This window comes from Musa acuminata, chromosome BXJ3-7, assembly GCF_036884655.1.
Source record: "Musa acuminata AAA Group cultivar baxijiao chromosome BXJ3-7, Cavendish_Baxijiao_AAA, whole genome shotgun sequence".
NCBI classification, from domain to species: Eukaryota; Viridiplantae; Streptophyta; class Magnoliopsida; order Zingiberales; family Musaceae; genus Musa; species Musa acuminata.
In genome coordinates this window covers 34,285,224-34,305,778 of record NC_088355.1, presented here as the reverse complement: position 1 = coordinate 34,305,778, position 20,555 = coordinate 34,285,224, and the positions used below count along the sequence as shown (strand labels likewise).

Below are 20,555 nucleotides of genomic sequence, written 5' to 3'. Positions count from 1 at the left end.
AAAAACAATTTCTTTCCTATCTTCTATTGCTGGCGAGATTTTTTGTTCAACAATTTGATGACGACTCAGATCTTGCTCATACTTCCTCCTTTATCGTCATGAGTTGGGAAGTCAGTAAGAACAACTGATGGTTTAGTGATCCAACACATGCAATAGATGAACGGTTGGTACAAACCCTCACAACAAATCGTTGGGGGACAAAAAAGATGGGCTTTCAGCCACTATTTTAACAAAGCAAGACATTTGATTTCTCACACAATATTGCTGAGTAATACAAGTATGCAAATATGGCTCAAGCACAGCAAATAATCATGGACAAAATAGAGGGGTTTGATGTTCCAAGAACTTGTGCTAAACAAATCCACAGAAACATAAGATCAGCCCCTGAAATCCAGTAATATAACCAAGCTTCCACCATAACCATTATCATGTCAAAAATTTCTCCTGGGTAAATATAACCCAAAGCATTCATGTTATCCTCAGCCTTGTCTAGCTCTTTGAAGCTTGTTTTTCTTTAGCCTTTTGGATCTTCAGAACCTTCTTCACAATCTTCTGCTCTTCAACTAGAAATGCACGAATAATCCTGCAAAACTAACAGAGTAGATCAAGTAACATGTAATATCAAAAAAATCGAGAATAATAAAACCCATAGCTAAGAATCAACTACTGCTAACCTTTCTCTAACAGCACTACCAGATAACACACCACCATAAGCGCGGTTCACAGTCCTCCGGTTTCTGGACAACCTGGATCTCTTGTACTGAGCATGTCTTAGATGAGGTATCTGTAAGTACCCAAAAAAGACAAATAATAATAAATAACAAGGAAATATTATTGTTAATATCTCTGGGTTATTGCCCCGTTAACACCCAATACAATAGTTTGCAAGTTCACTATTCGAGAAAATTCACAATATTATGCACAATATAGTCATCACAAATCATGGTCCGCTTAAATAGCACAACTAGTTGTTAATGTAACATCTCTCATTTCTAAATTTTTTTTTCTACAAGAACATGTTTGTAATGTAAGTACAATTGTTTATAAGGATCTAATTGTAAATCTGATGACCTATTTGTAAAAAGCTGAGGACCAATTTATGAATATAAATAATTACAAGGACTAAACTGTAAAATATACAAAAATAAAAATAAAAAGGATTTCTTCCATCGCCTCTTGCCTCATGCCTTCATGCTGAAGGAATTAGAGGCAGCAGCTCTCGACAGAGAAGAGAAGAAGAAAGGGAGAAGAAGAAGAAGGGGAAGGATTTGGGCTTAGGGTTTTGGCTTAATTTTTTATTTGGGATCAAAATCTTCCTAAGGCAAGTGTTCTAACTCTTTCCTACAGTGATTTTAATCTCTGCTTTTATCTTGATTATGGATAATTTAAAAGATTATGGCCTTGCACCTGATACCCATCTCGTTTAGATATGAAACTGTGAACCTAAAAATTTTCCAGATTCTGATCTTTTTGCCTTGTTTTAGCTATAACTCTCTGTACCGACTTTCAATTTGGACAAAACTTGTTTTATCTGAATGTAGACTCGTAAACCTTTCTTTTGATAGCTTACTAGAAGGATTTGGAGTAAATCTGCCTACCCAAACATCTAATTGAATCGACCCCATAAATTCGGTAAAATTGAGACTGAAATTTCTGACCTTTTGTTACTAATTTGCTTATAGTTTTCTGTTGGGGAACTCTAATTAGTGCAAAACTTGATTTATTGGAAACTAGACTTATCTTTCTTTCTATACCCTACTTGAAAGATTTAAAACACAAATGCTTGTCGAAACATTTGTTTCAATTAACCCTATAGATTTTGCCAAACAGGGAAGATAATTTCTAACCTTTCTATACTAAATTTCTTGTAACTCCCTATTGGAAACTCTAAATTTTACAAAACTTAATTCATATGAAAGTAGACTTATATAGCTTTTAAATGACACCTTTCTTGAGTAAATTGGAGCATAATTGATTGTTCAAAGAATTTGTACAATGTGTCATATAGATTCTGCTAGAATAAAACTTTTGCCAATTTTACCTATTCTTGTTTCATCTCTTTGAAATTGAATTCATTTAGAATTCTTTCCTCAATTAAGCCTTGTGTGATTGTTTTAAACCCTTGTAGCCTTTATCGTTGATTCCTATTGTATCTAAATGCATTGTGCAAAAATTTATGTTTGCATCGTATTGTTTCATATAAGCACATGTATGTTTTCATTGTTTCACATGTGCTTTCGATATGTATTAATTCTATTGCTCATAATGTACTTTTATACTTCGGTATTTATGGGATAATGTGAATATTTTTCAAAAATGAAAAATGAAGTTATATTTAGAGCCCGCGATGCTCTGCCAGCCCCTTTTGACTTCATTCAGACGTAGGTAGATGGAACTCCCAAACGTGAAAGACTTATTTGTTTAGTGGTCATCCAAAAATGGATGATTCATATTATGTTATGATGCCACTTCACCCTTTGTGTTTTTTATATAACATCCAAAGTATTGTTTATTGATATAATATCCAAAGTATTGCTTATGAGTTTTTATGTGTGCTTGGGATAAGAATGAAATGGATACAACGTCAAATATGACATTTGAGCTTATGTTTCTTATTTATTCTTTTAATATGCTTCGTAATATTTCATACGCTATTGATATGCTTTGAAATATTCCTTACGCCTTTGATATGCTCCAAAATTACTCTTTACTCCATTGTTATAAATAAAGCATGTTTCGAATGAAATGATATATGTGATTCTATATCTAATAAGATGATATTTATAAATTCTTGTATCCCTGCCTTGCATTTTGATATAAAATTTGTTTGAAACTATTCTCTCTCGCCATAAATACGTTAGTCATTTGTTGAGCTTTGTTGCTCACCCTATTACTATAGAAAATTTTCAAGTTAGCTTATTACTTACTAAAATGTTAGGATTGGGCTAATGCAGTAGAATGTTAGAAGATTTTGGAAAAAAACTTTATTGGTTGATATATTGTTGTTGTATAAGTGCATTTTGTGTGTAATGAAATGTTGTCGACAAATTCGAATTGATGTATCATGTAAAAGTTTTAAAAGACTTATGTTTAAAATTTTGGAATGTTAAATTTAGTTTACGATAATATGAATTTGTGATAAATGATTGATTTTACGATTGTATATATTCTCATACTAGTGGATTTATAAGTGTTGTTAATGTTTTGTTAAGTTGGCTTTAGGTTTCCTGAATTATTGAGCGATGTGATGTATGGTCATAAACTACACAGGTTTTATAGATGTGAATAATGTTTAAATGCTTTTAGTCCTCAAATATTTATTTGGATCCTGAATTAAATTGTTGATGAATTATAATATTCTTGATTTAAGATAGGGTCATGCTTCTTGAATGTGTTAATTTGGGAGTTGTGACAGATAATGACTAAATGATAACCATCACATGAAAATCAGCAACTAAAAGCTAATGTTGTTTATTCAAATTCTGTCAGGCTCAAGCTATCATATCGTAACTGATGCAAATAAATTCAAGATTTTATCTGATAGTTGATGCAAAATAAGACCCTAGACTATGCAATCATTTTCTACCACGTTTAAGAATCATAAATCTATCAACTAAGGCAACCGAAGATTAAAGGTAAATGTTTCTATGAGACATATAAGCCCTACACTATTGCTAAGAATCACCATCTAGTGTAAATTGCATTGTGTTTCACCCAAAAAAAAAAAACATAGGAAATTAGGCAAGTCGAATGGTTTTGGTCGCAAAAACTTCATACGATGAAAAGGGAACCCAAAAAGAAGATAACCAAATAATTATTCTGAACCAATATACATGGCACCAATTGTCATAGAAGAAAAATAAATTGTGGTAATAAAAAAATCAATGTCTAAAGAGGAATAAAAAACTCATTAAACAGAAATTAGATTCCTAAGATGAAACTGGTGAATAACATGACATCATGTGCAAATATTTAATCCAACCGGAACACTGAAAAGAAAATGCATACTAAAATTCCTAAGCAAGGGATATCATATCAAAATTCTTAAGTCATGGCCTGATGAATATAAAAAGGTTAAGACATTGATTTCATTACCCACGATCAACACTAACTAAATGCTAAAACCAAAGAACATTTTGCGTAGCAAGATCTGACTCAGTCACATCATAAGATAATTGGCAGATTAACATAAAAGTCTTTTCTTAACTATTCTAGAATAAAAATTGTTAAAACCTATAATTATCCAGATGTCAACAGTAATAGTTGATGTGAAGAAATGTGTTAACAGAACCCCTTTTTTTTGCCTTCCATCTTATAGCCCTTCTGGCATTAAACAGTAAAGAAAAAAGCATTGTATTTATTCTTCTATTTTTCCCTTCCTGAGTCGTCATAATTATAAAAAAAAAAGATTTTTTTCATCACCAAACAGGGAAGGGTAGCATAAAAGTAAAGCATTTATATTTTAATAAGAAATAATTGTTTAATAAAACAAGCAAACTATAAGCAAGTGCAAGATGAGGACATTCTTAATGACAATTTTCCAACTGAAACCCTAAGCCCAGTGATGCTATCACTCAGAGAAGAAAGAATGTATCAAAAATTAAACGAAAAAGTGATAATCGCCCAAATTCCAAGTGACGGATCTTCATGAAATTTTAAAGCAAGGAAAAGCATACTCCTTGGATCCTCTTGCCGGTCACAGGGCATTTCGGCCCGCTCGCCCTCTTGTTCGCGTATTGATACACAAGCCTCCCACCTGCGCTTCCAAGATTAAGATCATCATTGGCAAGATCAATCCAATAAAAGAAGTCGACGACGGAAGAAAGGAAATGCACAACCAAACAGATTGAAAAACAGAAAGCAAGCAGAAGTCGCATCGATCTGTGGAGAATTTGAAGCGGTAAAGGGTCTGATAAACCCTAGAGCACATGAAAAGGATGGCAAGATAAGATCTTTACCTGGGGTTTTGACGACCCTCGTCTGATTCGATTTGGTGGCATAGCTATGCCTCTTCCGGTACGTCAATCTTTGCACCATCTCGCCTTCCCACCTCTTCCTCCACCCTCCTCTCTCCTCCCTGGCTCTTCTTCCGCCCTCGAACCCGACCGATGTCACAGACACCAAATAAGACGACCTAGATCCAACGGACCACGTCGATTTGATCTGACGGCCTTGGTTTCTTCTATGGTCTAACGAACAGCAGTTAGAAACTAATTATCCTGTCAATCATTGAGATCTTATAAAGATTAAAATAATAATTTTATAAAATTAAAAATTAAAAAATTTATTAAATAATGAGATTAAATATTTTATTTTCTTACACTATCTCAATATAATTTTTGAGAGTATAACAATCGAGATATTGAAGATAACTAATTACAAGAAATAATATGTAATTAATTCGATATGGTTTAGATTTGAGATGGGAAAACTAATTATTTTCAAATAATTATTTTTATTAATAGAAAAATATAATGAATTGATATTTTTAATAAATATAAAAATATAATTAATTGATATTTTTAATAAATAAAAAAATTATTACAATGAGCACAATGATTAAAAAATAAACATTCTCATTCTCAACTCTACACAAGTGAGTGATTTAATCACATTTAATGATTTAGTAAGTTTTATGATATTACACGATGTATTTTTAATGGTCCATGAAATAGAAGAAAAGTTATTGAGGCATGTTATTAGTTGAAGAATATGTAATAAAATTGCTAAGACACTTAGCTAAAGAGTTATCACTGCACTACTAATCCAATCAAAAAAATATGAAAATAATAGTTAAATTTTGATGGAATAAAAATAAGAAAATAAAAAAATAATGAAAAATTTTATGAGAAGGAGAGTCTGGGTATAATTTGCAAACATGACATGTAAAAATTTATATACTATAAAATCTAATCGTCCAACTTGAGATGAATAGCCTATGCTAAATTAATTTTTAAAAAAGATTTTCATCTCCGAGAGTCCAAATTTATAAGTCATCATAACAGTATAAGCTAACATGGATCTCAAAAATTTTATTGATAATATAAGGGTAAAAAAAATAATTTAAGGATAGGCATATTTCAATCATTATTCAAAAATAAATACGATACAAAAGTTCTTTCACCTCATTCATGTTTATAAATATTGACCATTGGTTCGGAGGTGTATTGATCTCATGAGATGGGGTAAGCCTCTCCAAGATTAAGGATTGCCTTATTTAGTCTTAAATTTTCAAGGGTCAAGATGTCTATTTTTGATAAGAAAAATATTAGTCCATTTGGTCCCAATGAATTTCTCGACAAGGTGTAAATCATGGATTTCTAGACTCTCATTATTCATTTGATTATTTTGTTATTCTGTTGTTAAAATAGAAATGAATCATATTATTACAAGATACATTGAATCATCCTGTGTGTCAATGTCTTCTTTTATTTTTTTTTGCTTGTTTTCCTTTCTTTTGATTATTAAAGCATTTTAGAGTATGAGCTGGCTTAATTGCAAAGTCATTAATAACCCCATTAAGATAAATCACAGATAATATTTGTCTACTCATTTCCTTCCCTAAAAATGATCACATGTATTTATCTGTATCTCAACACCATTACAATTACATGATCAGAATCAAACTAACTCAACACAGCTACTCGAGGCTGTTGAAAATTCTGCTGAGAGATCAAACGTGTACCCATAAACTTGTAGGAAAAAGAAGATGTATAAACAAGACTAATTCTCCTACATATAGTTGGACCAGAAAATGTGGATCTCAGTCAGCAAGGGAAGAGCAAAAATGAAGGCTCCCTGTGAACTCTTCCTTCTATGAAACTGATGTTGCTCAGTTTGGCATGGCACCACACCAGCTGATCTGTTGTAATTCTAGACATTCGGAGGACTCGTGCCACCAGCTTCAGGTCTACTTGAGAGAAGAAGATATCCTGGTTTGATCTGTCTTCTTTGGGTTTTTTGAACTTCTTGACTAGGCAATTTCCGGTTCGCAAAATGTCTTTTAGTTTCCTTTCTTTCTGAACAGCAAGAAAACATAGCAGTGTCAGTGATTAGATCAAATGGATGCTTCAGTCTTATATTTACTCTTTGTTGCATGATCTTTGTTCAGGTAAGAATAGCTGGATTATGGAGCCTGAACATAAGCTTCTCATTTTGGTTGGAGACAGAGTTTAGGAACATTTCACTCTTATTGGAAAGGAAAGGAGAGTTTTCATTACCTCAACAACAAAGCACTAATTCATGGCCTATTAGCTAATGACAAGGTTAGTAAAATTTATGCAATTAGCTGCTTAAGAATGAAGGCGGCTTCGTCGTTTCTTCTTACAATAATTAAATAAAATGAAGATTATAATCTACCTTGTGCAATTTGGAATGGATGTCTGCCATGAACTTGGAGTCAGAAGGATCATGAGGTTGAACATGAGTTCCCATTAAACCTTTCAGAATCCCCGGCGTTTCATCCTTGTCTGCCTTGACAAATTCCCAGAAAAGCCTTATGGACTCCTCCATGATGTCTTCAAGAATTTCACTGGTAATGACATAGTTACCTTTGCGTTGATCCTCCAACTTCTCCTTCAAGCTATCCTCTGCAACAAAAAAGATGCATTCTTTTGTTGTAAAGCTAGTAGATCTAAATTTCAAGGTTTATCTATCACAAGCAAATTCAATTGATGAAACTAAGAATGATTCACTTTAAGTTCTCAAAGAAAAGAGCTTTGATTCAGTTAAGTGTGACGCCTTTTCTTCATCTTCGGAAGCGATACAACATAATCATTGTACAGACATGTTCTACTTGACAAGTAATGCAACCGAAAAGAAAGAGAAGTTGAACTATCATTAAGGAGATTAGTGTTTGAGGATAACAGAGAGATGTCTGGATCTTGCCTTACCTCTTATGACAGGCACTAGGAGAAAATTCTGAAAAGCACTTCGAGTTTTGATATAATTGGGTAATCTTGGCCCTTGGAAAGCTTCATCCTCGATAAATCTTTGCATGATCACCTGAAATTGTTGGAATTCTCCAGCCGCTTGATTGTACTGATGGCTCCGGTATGGATCAGAATCTGATATCTGCCGAGCTTTCTCAAACTGCCAACGCAAGAACTCCCATGAAAGGCATGTTTGCCCAACATAAACCATTTCCAAATCATTTTGTAGCTCCTTGATGAACTTGTCTGATGGACTAATACCAGATTCGCGGCTGCAAGTCCACAAACTCTGAGAAAGAACGGATGTGATCGTTGGAAGTAGGGATTTCTGAGAACCCGTTGACTGATGAGGGTCCTTTAGCTGGAGTAAGCCTGGAATTCATCAACAGTACTGGTGCTTTAGTATCAAATTGATAGATAATTAGGAAAATGAGTATGACAGTAAGACATTTGATGCCAAAAGTAAGCAGTTTTGGAGGTATAGACGTCCATGAACCATAATAATATTCTGGCATCATATCTGTATTGAGCAAATGGATAGCACACTGTTGAGAAAAGGAGACATTGGACTAACCTATTGCATGCACCTTTTGGTGGTTTAAGATGTCAAGCTTCCTCACCCTCTCTCTGTAACACTTGTAGAACTTTTGTAGCTCATCCATGGGATCCTCATGCAGAAACTTGCTGTCGATCTTCCATGGTTTCAGGTCATCAACTGCTTTGGGGCCTTCTGATAACTCTGAAATGGTCGGCAGGCCGATGGCCCTCACTCTTTTCAGTTCCAGTTTGAGCTTTTCTATTAGATCCTGATGTTCCCAGAGGGACTCCAACTCATCATCATCGTCGTCATCATCATCATCATCTGAATCTTCTAGATATGTTTGTTGCACAACCTTGCTCTCCTTTGCTTCGTTCTTGCCTCTTTCGAGCTCTTCTTCTCGTGCCAGTTCATCCAATTCTGCCATGAGCTGACTATCCTCTTGTTCTGTGCCGGGAGATCGTTCGGAAAATTCATCACGAGAAACATTAAACTCTCTTGTAAACTCCAAATCTCTGATTAAATTACTACTACTGCTATTTGTACTATCAATATCTGCATCATTTCCTGTTTCCTTGTCATCCAAATTCTCTTGTCTGCTGTCTGGTGTGACCGACTCATTTGAGGACTTTCTTAAACTGCTATGCCTTTTGGTTGCATGAAGCTCATCATCACTGGAATCAATGTTTTCCATTCGTGAGACACCTGCAGTTGGCTGTTTAGGTTCCTCAAACTCCTGAACTTGATTTGACTCAGCTTCTCCTTGATCCAGTCCTTTTCGCTCAGGATCAGAGCTGTCTGATTCATTTTCTGGCAAGTTCTCATCGCGGCGGATGTGTGTGTATCTTCTTTGATTGTCAACAAAAGAAAATTGATCAACTACGGCAGCAGATTCTGAATCATAATCATGAACGAATCGCGACTGTGCTGCTTCCAATCTTCTGAAATCTTCCGACAGCTTCACTTTGTATCTACTGGCATCATCGATGGAAGCTTGTCTAGTATCTACTTCATGTTCATACTCAGACAACAAACCATCGCTATCCAAATCAGCGATGAGCCCCTTCACGGAATAACCATCACTTGCACTCAGGGATTCAGCATCCGAATCGGAGACCAAAAATTCATCTGACAGAAACTTTGCTTGATCGGTTCTTCCGATTTCACCTGATAAATTAGTCTCAGCCCGTCTTATGTGCTTTTCCTGCTCAAAGAGCTGAACGTATGGAAATTTCTCATCTCCGATTGCATCTAGCTTATCGATCGTGTGCATCAGATCATGATCAGCAGCTTTCACAGTTTTGCTATCGTAGGAAGACAAAACGGCATGATCAACATATGACTCTTGGATACGGCAAGTTTGGGCTTCTGGTTCTGCCATGAAGCAGCTGAAATCTTTCTCAGGCAAGAAACGATAGTTGTGCATGGCAGTGTTCACAGAAGATTCATTTTCCTTGGCGACAGGTTGCGACAGCGGCACTTGGTCGAGCAGTTTGTGATGAGCAGAGAACTGATACTGAAACTTGAAGCTTAGTCTCGGTGACTCTTTCTCCTCGATGGATGAGTCAGTGATTTCAGGACATGGCTCCACTCTCCTCGAATCATGTACTGACGAAGCTTTGAGGTTCTCTCTCTGACAAGTACTGCCTTTCCTAATTCTACAAACAGGAACAGAAAGAAATGAAATCCTACTAACATTCAAATACAAAAAAGAAGCTTTAGCCGCAGAAATCAGAGCATTACCTGAACAGATGCATGGCCAAGAATCCGAACAACCAAATCAAACAGTTGGTGATGATGAACCGGCAAACGCTAAAGAAGAAACCCATCCTTATATCAATAACTTCACTCGATGGCCTGTTAAGAACGGAACCGAGACGGATTGCCAGCACCTGCAGCGACTCCTCTGATTTCCATGGCTTCACTTCACCACCGCTTTCATCTCCGTCCGAACCAAATCAGTAGAAAGACAATTCAAGAGCTTTCTCGTTCCTCACCTGATTCAAGGTGTCAGGTGTCGTATGGGGGGGGAGGTGGAATTGCTGGATTTCAACAAATGGGCAGATTTGTCAGTCGGGTGGTGGAAGGTTGCGACAGTGTTTTGACAAGGATTTCGTTCGTTCGTGGGGGGAAGCTGACTAAGCCAAGAGAAGTGGGAATCGACCGATGCCACCTCCATCATTTCCACTGATTTTTCCTGTCGCAATCACTTCCCACATCTTCGTCGTACTCCATCCAACACCGGCGAAACGCTCGACGAAACTTCTTGGTTTCATCCCGTGGGTGTGGAGGGGGCACACGGTTCAAGCCTGGCCATGGAGTCTTCACCGCGGATTCTGCCAAAATCGGTGAGAAAAATGCGGTATCGTCGACACCAAAAAGAAGATTCCTTGAATGGTAAATATATCTTACTATCTATCTTCGAAAAATCTGGCAGCAGAGGATTCCCGGTTACTAATAACGACGATTCGTATTCTCTGCCGGAAGTCACGCGCTAAAGAAGATGGACGGTCGCTGTCTGGCATGCGCATCGTAATCGACGGTGGTGGACGGCCGAGAAGGAAAATAAGATGTGACCGTCATATTACAATAAAGCTTTACGCATTAAGAAATGCTACGGTCGCCTTCCTATAGGATTTGAGTTTTGTTAGACGCCTCCACAAGTCTTCGCCTTTCTTTTTCTATGAAAACTCTAGCTCATTTTATAAGTAGTTTTGTTTTGAGAGAGAAAGAGTTTTCCGTAAGATATCGTTTATTTTCATAATTCTCTAATAATATTTATTTTTAAATATCTATAACATCCTTGATCACCTTTTTTTTTTAATTACTAAAAATACTCTAAATAATAAAAATAAATATTTTATACTATGTTATAATGTTCTTCTAATATTATTGAAAATATCATAGTATAATATAACAATATTATAAATAGATCGGAACCTTTTCATATTATAAACAGAGTGGTGCAAGCATTATAGACAAAAAGAACCAAAAGTTTACTATTCACTCACCACCCACCCCTTTTATTATAGATAATTTCTTAAAAATAATAAAATATTATTTTATATTTTACATCTATTGTATTTTTTTTTTCTCATCGTCCTCTATTTCATTCTCATTGTCGACGTCACTCGCTAATAATATAGTTTATTATTGTTTGATCTCGTTTGTGCATCATCTCAGTAATACATTTATACAAGATAATTTTATAAATATTAAAATTATTTATATTAAAAAAATATATAATATATATATTAAAAAAAATATATAATATATATAAATAATAAAAAGATGATTATAAATAATAATCTCCTCGTAGAAATGAAGAACACTTTCTATAAAAAAAATCAAAAATAAGAATTTTCTTTTAAAATTTACCTTAAGAAACTTATAATTTAGTTTTCTTTATGACATGATTTTTTGTCATAGTGTCCATCCAATTTTTGTAGAGACAAGAAAAAATAGCCCACGTTTGTTTGACTTTGAATGATATAATTGATATTTCGATGATATATATCTAATTGATATACTAAATTAATTTATTAAGGATTGAGGATTCAAAATCTTAAACTATTATTTATTTTTAATGAAAAAAAGAAGAGAATAATTACTTGAACATGCTAAATAGGTGGGCCATCACCGTCTGACGTAAGATTACATATATATTGTGGTGGCCTATAATTCCTAAACAAAATTAAAATATAGCTCTCGTATATAGACTTATATGCACCTCTCGCACTAGTATTAGAGGCAAATATGGACTTGCCATTGCCACTGGGACAATACATCCAAGGAATTGATGATGATTTGGATGTACCGATTACTGCATATGACCGTGAAAGGCACGCGAGCGTCCCAATTAAACACATCGATGGCGTCAAGATGGATTTGACAGGTGGTGTGGTGTGATGAGAGACTTGGAAGTCGTCGACGGGGCTCCACGTAGCTACGACTCCTTCGATCGTAAGCACGAGGAGTTGGCAACGGAGAAGTTGTCGGCGAGACGTGTGGGCAAAAACATGAGTCTTCGTTTGCCACTTGGACGTGTCCTCGTCTCGCTTGCGAGTGACATGGAGATTGAACTCGTCTTTTGGCGTAATATGGGCGTTCATCGTTGTCCGTATACTTGCGGGCAACGCCTTTTCCGGTTCGACCCTTTCGGTCTTTGCTCTTTTGTGCCGACGGAACTAATCTTAAAAGTAATATAAATGTTTTTTTTATCTTTAAAAATTTATTAGTTTGATCGATAGAGGTTAAGATTTTTGAATCAAAATTCTTTATTTTCTTTATTTTTTGAAGGTGCTAATTAATTATCATATCATTGTAAGATTGTGAGACTAAAATCTATCGTAAGATTCTGAGATCAACATAAGATTGGATCGGTTTGACGATCAGAATTGATTGTATTAATGAACTAAAAGACATGTTCGTCACAATTTATGACAAGTCTATCGGTGGAGGGAGTCTAATTTGGAGGTGCGAAAATAATGTAAAACGTGACGTGCGGGGCAGATGGCAGGCATTGGAAATGTAGGGTACGTCGAAACTTAGGACTTGGAAATGGAGGAAGTTGGTTGAAAGAAGAAGAAGCCTTGACCTCTGAGGAAGTGAGAATGGGATGCATGGAAGGATGACTCCTTCGTCCCATTCGCAACAACAGCAGTGAAGTGGTTCGTTCCTTCACGGAGGAGAGAATGTAAGGCTATGCATCGTCAAACAAAGGCAGTCCAAACGCCGTAATCCATTCGCAACAACAACAGTGAATTGGTTCCTTCAAGGAAGGAGGATGGAAATGGTCTGTGCAGCGTCCAAAAAGGCAGTCTAAACGCCGTAATCCATTCGCAACAACAACAACAACAACAAAAGTGAATTGGTTCCTTGACGGAGGGAGGATGGAAATGGTGTGTGCAGCGTCAAAGAAAGGCAGTCTAAACGCTGCAATCGTGCGTGACTCAGTGCACACGCAACCCATCGTGGTTGGAAGCTTTCGGCAGTGTCACGTCCAAGGTTGTATTGCCGCTTGAAGCTTCGAGGGTTGGCCATCATCCATTTACACGGTGCATTGGCTAATGTTGGTCACGAAAATAGATTTTGACTTTTTTTATTTAATGATTCAATTCATTACTTTCAATCTCCGTCTTCTGAATATGTATTCAAATTGATTACAATGTATACAAAAAAAATTATATTATTAAGATGAAAATATTGATGTGGATATATAGAGTTTATACGAAAGATAGAAAGAAAATGTTTTTACTCATAAGTAATGCTTTGATAGAAGATAAAACAAGAAAGATAAGTGCATATAATGAGGAGATATACAGATTATAAAATATATAGTTTTTAATAGAAACTATAAATAAAAATTTAAATATTTTTAATTTAATAAAAATATAATTTTTTACGAATCTCAATGACGATCGAAAAGATCTTTCATGATTCAATCTCAAACAATTTATTTTGTTGTTATTGTATTATTAGTTGATTACACTATGTGAAGAAAATATCTAATAAATGATTATTCCTCAACACCACAGGAAGAGGGTCAATCTCATGTGATCTTTCGACCTTTTTGATTTGGTTTTTTAATCATTAGGTTATAGTTCTTAGGTCTGATCTTTGAAGTGTGTTTTGGTACCTCCTTTAAATGTTATTTTAGGCTTCCACTTAGCTTGAGAGTCCATTATCGGCAAAGTTACATTGCAAATGCTTCTTTTTAAGATGATGAATAGCATGTGCTTTGTGCTTCTACACAATAGTGAGAACACTACTACAATATTATGACTTCGATGACCGGATGGCAGTGCACCCCAATCGATGATTTCAATGTCACGTTCACCGAATGCATGCACGTTAATGACGGAGGAGACACATCGGGGCTGAAGATTGACCGAGGCAAGATGAGAGAGTTGCAGTATATGCACGAATAGATTGTGAGCTCAATAAAAGAGAAAAAGATAAAAAAATATAAATCTCGGTCAATATATTTTACATCAAGTATTTAACCCACTATGCTATAAACCCTTATTTACATTTTATTTTTATTTTAAATTATATTTAATTAGTTTAGAATCGAAACTATTTAGTTTCGATTTCTCAAAATCAAGAATGGAAATCAAACCGTCTAGAATAGTTTAATTTAATTTTGATTCAAATCGAATCGAAACTTATAATATTGATATTCTCCGAGTGACCTCAAAATTTTTTAGACTTGTTTGATATCAATTCAATCGATCCGACGTAAGAGTCTTGATGGGATAATATAATAGTGACAATATGATTTTTTTTCAAAAGATGAATTGAATTTAGCATACACCAATGGATTTGACCTAATCGAACCAACTCAATCATGTATTTTGGTACTTCCAAATACAATTTAGGATAAAACCCTATATTAATTTTGAGAACCGGTAGAAAATTTTGGTTTATCCCGAAACAAGATTTACTATGACAAAAGTTGAATTCAACACACAGAGTTTTCAAGATGATGAAGACATAAGGAGAATTTTATTGCTTTCCTCATCACAGGAGGTTATATTGCACTCTCAAGTCTTACCATTGTCATCCATCCACTTTTTTGTACGCTTGATTTGATTCGATGGTTCATAGTATTTTTCTCTTAGATTTTTAGACTTATTTAACATCAATTCAATCGTAGTGGATTTGACCTTGTTTTCAAAAGATGAATTGAATTTAGCAGATACCAGTGGATTTGACCTAATCGAATCAACTCAATCATGTATTTTGGTACTTCCAAATACAATTTAGGATAAAACCCTATATTAATTTTGAGAACCGGTAGGAAAATTTAGTTTTGAGAATGATTTAGATATAAAATCAATGGCTCCAATAGATTTAGATTTGGCTAATCACTCAGAGAATTGAACCGATCAAATTGGATTATGTTAAACAAGATAGGGAAAAGATATGGAGTGTGTATATAGTATTCATTTTCCACTTTGAAGATAGGTTTTGTGAGTTAGATTATCTCGAAACAAGATTTCCTATGACAAAGGTTGAATTCAACACAAAGAGTTTTCTCAAGGTTGAAAATGATGAAGACATAAGGAGAACTTTATTGTTTTCCTCAGCACAGCACAGCACAGGAGGTTATATTGTACTTTCTAGTCTTACCATTATCATTCATCCACTTTTTTGTACTCTTGATTTGATTTGATGCTTCATAGTATTTTTCTCTTGGATTTTTTTCACGTAACTTATTTATATATTTCTAAGGAGTATTTTTCTCTTGCACTCTCAGGTCTTACCATTATCATCTAAGATGATGTCTTGTTTTTCTTAGTTCGTTTTCAAGAACATTGAATCGTATGATGATGATGATGATGATGTCAATTGAAGTCATTTCATCATCCCTTGAAATCCACAACCGTCGAGCTTCTATTCTTATACGTACTGAATAGTCCAAACATTTCCTTGGTTTCGAGTAGTTGAAACTTCATTGCTCCCATCTATCAAACACGAGATTGAGACCAATTCGAACTTCATGCTCCGTAATATCGTTGACCAAACCATATCATTTCCTTGAATGACGTATGGTTTGCACCCTCAAAAAGAGTAGTCCGAGTGCTTGAAACCTCACGGCACCCATAGGGTGGAGGTCGAGTTTGGTGCTATCGGAAGCTTTCATCATAGGCTTCTTCACCTGACTATCCAATCATCCAAGCTTTTGTAGCTTTGCAAATGATGCACACCAAAGTGGTTGTGCCTTTACCGAAAGAGATCCCACCTGATAATAACTTCAACCAAAAGAAGGGTTGGCCATGATCCATGTACCTAATTGAGCTAGCAAAAGGATCCTTTGCATACCACTTTAAGCCACACTTTGGAGTTCACACAACCTGATTCAGCTCATCTTTCCCTTTTCTAAAGTGTTCCTTTTGGTTTTCGGCTTCATTTCAATGGTCCAGACTGCATCTGTATCCATTTATTTCTTATCCTTTCTCTCTATCATCCACGCACTCATCGGAAAATCGACAGGCTCACAAGAAAAGAGGAATGCATCTGTTGTTGAGGGTAAAATTTGTTGGTTTCAGTGCCTAATATTTTTTTGGGCCATTGTTTTCTTAGAGCGAGAAACGGTGTAGAAAAGACAGCATTAGGAGGACTGGGCTCGCACTGCTCAATTGGTCCCTCAGCCGATTCCCAAGGAGAAAGGCATCCGACGATGTCCATGCACGTAGCTGCTAACATCAGTCGCAGTCGATTTCATATACCTGAAAGCAAAAAATGAATACACCTTAAATGAGTTGTATCATGTTAGGTTTTGATTGTTTGATGTAGAGGATGGCATCCGTAGAATTTTTCTTGAGTATGTCCTACGTAGAAAGGGAGTGAGAGCATCGAATCCGTGAGTCATTTCGTAAAATTGTATCAAGAGCTATAAGATTATTATTGTACAATGAATGACTATAAGATTAAAGTATGTGATTATGAGAATTAAAGATTTGAAAAGGTTATTATAACATATCATGAGTGTTATATTAGACAACTTCAATCAATAAATATGAAGAACCAATAAATATGCTTTTCAGGATTACAGAAAATATGAGTGTTATATTATAAAAAATCCTATTCTTTATTATTTTTTTAAGGTAACCATTACAGCTATCAATATATTGAGTTTATTACCTAATAGCCTAACATTTTGATTATTATTGATCACCCCAATCAAAGAATTTAAAATATTATTATAACATATCATGGGTTCAAATTTTATTTTTAGTATTTTATCGAAAATTTACTTGAATAATATTAAAATTAATAAATATATTGAATTATTTCGTCGGTCTAACGTCAGTCATCGATGACGATATGACAACCTAAACATGCACAGTTGAAGATCACAAACTCTGAGCCCATCATAAGCAAATCTAATGTGTCCGATCATGATCATTAACCACAGATTTCGTTCGCGACAGCCAATCGTGCACCCACATGAGGTGCTGCTTCTGTTACTGGTACTCTTTTTTGCTCCATCTCCTTCTCATCCACATCACTCTTCTCTACCTTCAGCAGCTCCATCTCAATGTGACATTGTGTGTGGCTATCATCTCTCTCTCTCTCTCTCTCATGAACCATCACAGATGAGCTTCATACATGTGCACATCTCTACGACCATGAATGAAGGTCTCGTATCAAACACATGGAGACATCATCGAGCAGGCGAGCCAGCAGTGTGTTTAGATATCTATTAATTGGACTGCTCTTCCCACGGTTTCCATGAAAGCGACCACATCAGGACGACGAGACGAGCCTCTCTTCTTCATTACTACCAGTAGGAAATTGCCTAAACCTTTCCCACCTGCAGGGGCCATCAACCTTTTGCATCTGTGACACTCATGTTCACATGATACAACGCCAAGTAACTGTTGGCCTTCGCTTATCATTATTGTTCTTGAAGAGACGACAAGTAATTGGATTGACTGCCTTTGCATGTGCCTGTGGTAGGTCGAATATGGTATATATAAATGATGTCGATATGCCTTTTCACCGTGACAAAATTAAAATTTTCTGATAGAAATATAAGGCTGTTGTTGTGCCATATCGGCTCGGAAGCATTAACGCAGGTTGACCCATACTTGGAGTCTCATTGGTGTAGCACCATCAGCCATTCAACCATGTTGACTCCCCGCTCACACAAATCAATTGAACGACAACCCATTCAATGCCACCATCAATAATGAACCTACAATATTTTCACACGCAGAGAGTTTATGGAGATAGTGGGAAAACATAAAATCGATTAAATGGTTTGCTCCCTGCAGGTTGCAATTTCCTGGAGAATGGTATGTTCACTTTTCTCAACAGATTTTTGTCTGCAAATATGTTTTGGAGAAGCAATTTGCCTCAAACTTTTTACCTCGAAATGTTGTGATTTGTCATAATTGACTTGTAGATTAGTTGTATTTTGTTAATAAAAAGAAAAAAAAAGAGATAATTTTATGCAAGCTAATTTGCAAAGATGAACAAACAAAATGACAGAGAGGTCCCATCGCATTGAAGGTGATGTGCGTGACTATAGCCATGACGCAAGTCCGCTTTATCATTTCCAGCTAATAAACATGCTTTTATTGCACTCCCAAAGCAACACAGCAGCCTCGAATTCATTGCATTCAAACATCACAAGATTAATGTTGCTTCCTTTTTATTTTAAGAGATCCTATTGGAGTGACGACGTATTTCTGATTACAAATTCTGATATACCAGAGATATCCCAAGCGATACATTTTAGTTGACTTATGTGAGCTTTAAGGCTTTCTCTGTCTTTAACCTCCTTAATGACTTTCTAATCACTCCAATGCCTTATGTTAGACCATTGTCCTAGCAAAATTAAAAAGGAAAAGTTCTTCGACCATCTTTTTAGTTGATCAGATGTCGTAATATGGTTGGTGTTAAAAAGATCGACTAGAGATTTCTTATAAAAATCTTAATTGCTATCGTCAATTCCTAACGAAAATAGTAAATTTTGAATTCCGTAGATTATTTTCCTTTGTACTGTACACAAAATTAATGGAACAGTGACCTTTTGAATGGAATGAATGATCCTAATAGATGTTAGCTTAATTTGAAGAAAATTATATACACGCTTTATAGAATTATTGAGAAGCTATGTGTCTGAAAATTGATTTCTACGATCGAAGTTATATAATCTATAATATACACCAACAAACATGGATTTGAAGAAGTTCTTCGTAATAAAAGATATATTGTACCTTAAATATTGGTTCGATAATAATGCATCAGACCTTTTTACCAAAGGATATCCAACTAAAAGAAGGAATTAAATATTAATATTCTTTAAAACAAACATAAAAATATTTTTTTATACGATTGGTCTTTTTCAATATTCATTTCTCATATTAAAAATATAAACCCATCATTTCTTGTACTAGTCATATTAAGTTGTTCATGCACACAACTTATTTTTTTAGTTTTATCCATTTGTCATAATTTCATATAGCTACTCTAATATCCTCATCTTCTGCACAGATATCTTTAGGTTATTCTTGTGTTGATACTTTCCAAACCTTCATTTACTTCACTTAGCTTAATTTTATAATTCAATATATGATTTTTTTTTTCATCATCATCATCATCATCATCATCATGTCCTCTTCTCAAAACTAAATTACCTACATAATATTCATTAAATATAAAAGTCATTTCATTTTTTTTCTGATCTCAATTTGACATATTTGTTGTGTTCCTCCTTTCATCATCCCAGTTTTGGTACCTGTCACAAGAAAAAGCTATTCACAGACCTTTTAGCTTTGTCTCCCAACCACATCATGTCTTCTATAATTGTTCTCACTTGCAGAAGTTTACAACTTAATGTTTCCATTCGAATGACTAATACTCTTTTGATGCAATAAAACTATTCCTTGAAGTATCCAAGAGTACCTTAATTTAGCTATCATCATAAGCTTACATGATATGTATTGATTAATATCAAGATTTTCCCCAGATCCCAAACCTGCTTTAAAAGCCTCATATCATCGACTGCTGCCACCACATCTAAAGATCCACATTTGGAACTATTTAATTGATCATACATAAGAAAAGAAGTGAGAAAATTAATTACCTATGTCCATGCTGGTGGTTCCATTGATTGCCAATATGTCAAACTATCATTCACCTAGTCGAAAAGAATGGCCAAACACGTAGCACATGGACAGGTGGATCCATGCAACTTATGGCTCAAAACCAGCCACCCAGCATGCACGATATAAATGATCACATCGACTGCCTCAAGAAGATGCCGGTGAGATGACACATCATAGAGAAGACATCTTATCAGCGTGTAACCCTCTTGATAAGTCCATGGTTCGGTCACACGGTGATGCCATTTAGATGGCTTTATCTCTCTCTCTCAAAGAGCATTCAATGAGGAGTAAGAAATAGCGATTTAAGAAGACGGACGATCAAATGATCCCAATTTATCCTAGTGTTTAAGCTTTCCCGGCAGCCTAGTAAAAGCTCGTCTTAGGGAAACAGAAGCATATTAATCTGCACCGAGGGCACTAAATATTTATGGCATTATCGAAGGGTAGTCCTCTTGTCCTATA

At 35.3% G+C, this 20,555-nt stretch overlaps 2 protein-coding genes across 4 annotated transcripts; both read right to left on the bottom strand.

Moving 5' to 3' along the window:
* Nucleotides 1-195: 195 nt before the first annotated feature.
* LOC135642814 (large ribosomal subunit protein eL34-like) lies at nt 196-5,114 on the bottom strand. 2 transcript variants are annotated; one of them, XM_065159266.1, is made up of 4 exons: nt 4,959-5,114; nt 4,677-4,756; nt 675-784; nt 196-591 (listed from the first exon to the last, which is right to left on the bottom strand). In XM_065159266.1, the coding sequence occupies exons 1-4, from the start codon at nt 5,035-5,037 to the stop codon at nt 564-566; spliced, it is 297 nt and encodes a 98-aa protein (XP_065015338.1). In that variant the 5' UTR covers nt 5,038-5,114; the 3' UTR covers nt 196-563. The 2 variants fall into 2 exon arrangements, with proteins under 2 accessions (XP_065015338.1, XP_065015337.1); XM_065159265.1 differs by having other exon boundaries at nt 196-583.
* Nucleotides 5,115-6,524: 1,410 nt separating this feature from the next.
* On the bottom strand, nt 6,525-10,782 carry LOC135643454 (uncharacterized). Of its 2 annotated transcripts, XM_065160435.1 has the most exons (6): nt 10,213-10,782; nt 8,506-10,127; nt 7,893-8,303; nt 7,551-7,589; nt 7,360-7,469; nt 6,525-7,019 (listed from the first exon to the last, which is right to left on the bottom strand). In XM_065160435.1, exons 1-6 carry the CDS (start codon nt 10,296-10,298, stop codon nt 6,768-6,770), a joined length of 2,520 nt encoding a protein of 839 aa, XP_065016507.1. In that variant the 5' UTR covers nt 10,299-10,782; the 3' UTR covers nt 6,525-6,767. The 2 variants fall into 2 exon arrangements, with proteins under 2 accessions (XP_065016507.1, XP_065016506.1); XM_065160434.1 differs by having other exon boundaries at nt 7,360-7,589; nt 10,213-10,781.
* Between the last annotated feature and the right edge of the window lie 9,773 nt (nt 10,783-20,555).

Bases quoted from the DNA above. Each gene is read 5' to 3' on its own strand.
- LOC135642814 (XM_065159265.1), bottom strand. From the start codon at position 5,037: ATGGTGCAAAGATTGACGTACCGGAAGAGGCATAGCTATGCCACCAAA. The intron at 4,757-4,958 runs GTAAAGATCTTA...TTGGAAGCGCAG, and splicing joins GAGGGTCGTCAAAACCCCAG to GTGGGAGGCTTGTGTATCAA. The intron at 584-674 runs GTTAGCAGTAGT...TTAGTTTTGCAG, and splicing joins GGTAGTGCTGTTAGAGAAAG to GATTATTCGTGCATTTCTAG.
- LOC135643454 (XM_065160434.1), bottom strand. From the start codon at position 10,298: ATGGGTTTCTTCTTTAGCGTTTGCCGGTTCATCATCACCAACTGTTTG. The intron at 8,304-8,505 runs GTTAGTCCAATG...GATGAATTCCAG, and splicing joins CCAAAAGGTGCATGCAATAG to GCTTACTCCAGCTAAAGGAC. The intron at 7,590-7,892 runs GTAAGGCAAGAT...TTTTTGTTGCAG, and splicing joins CCTAGTGCCTGTCATAAGAG to AGGATAGCTTGAAGGAGAAG.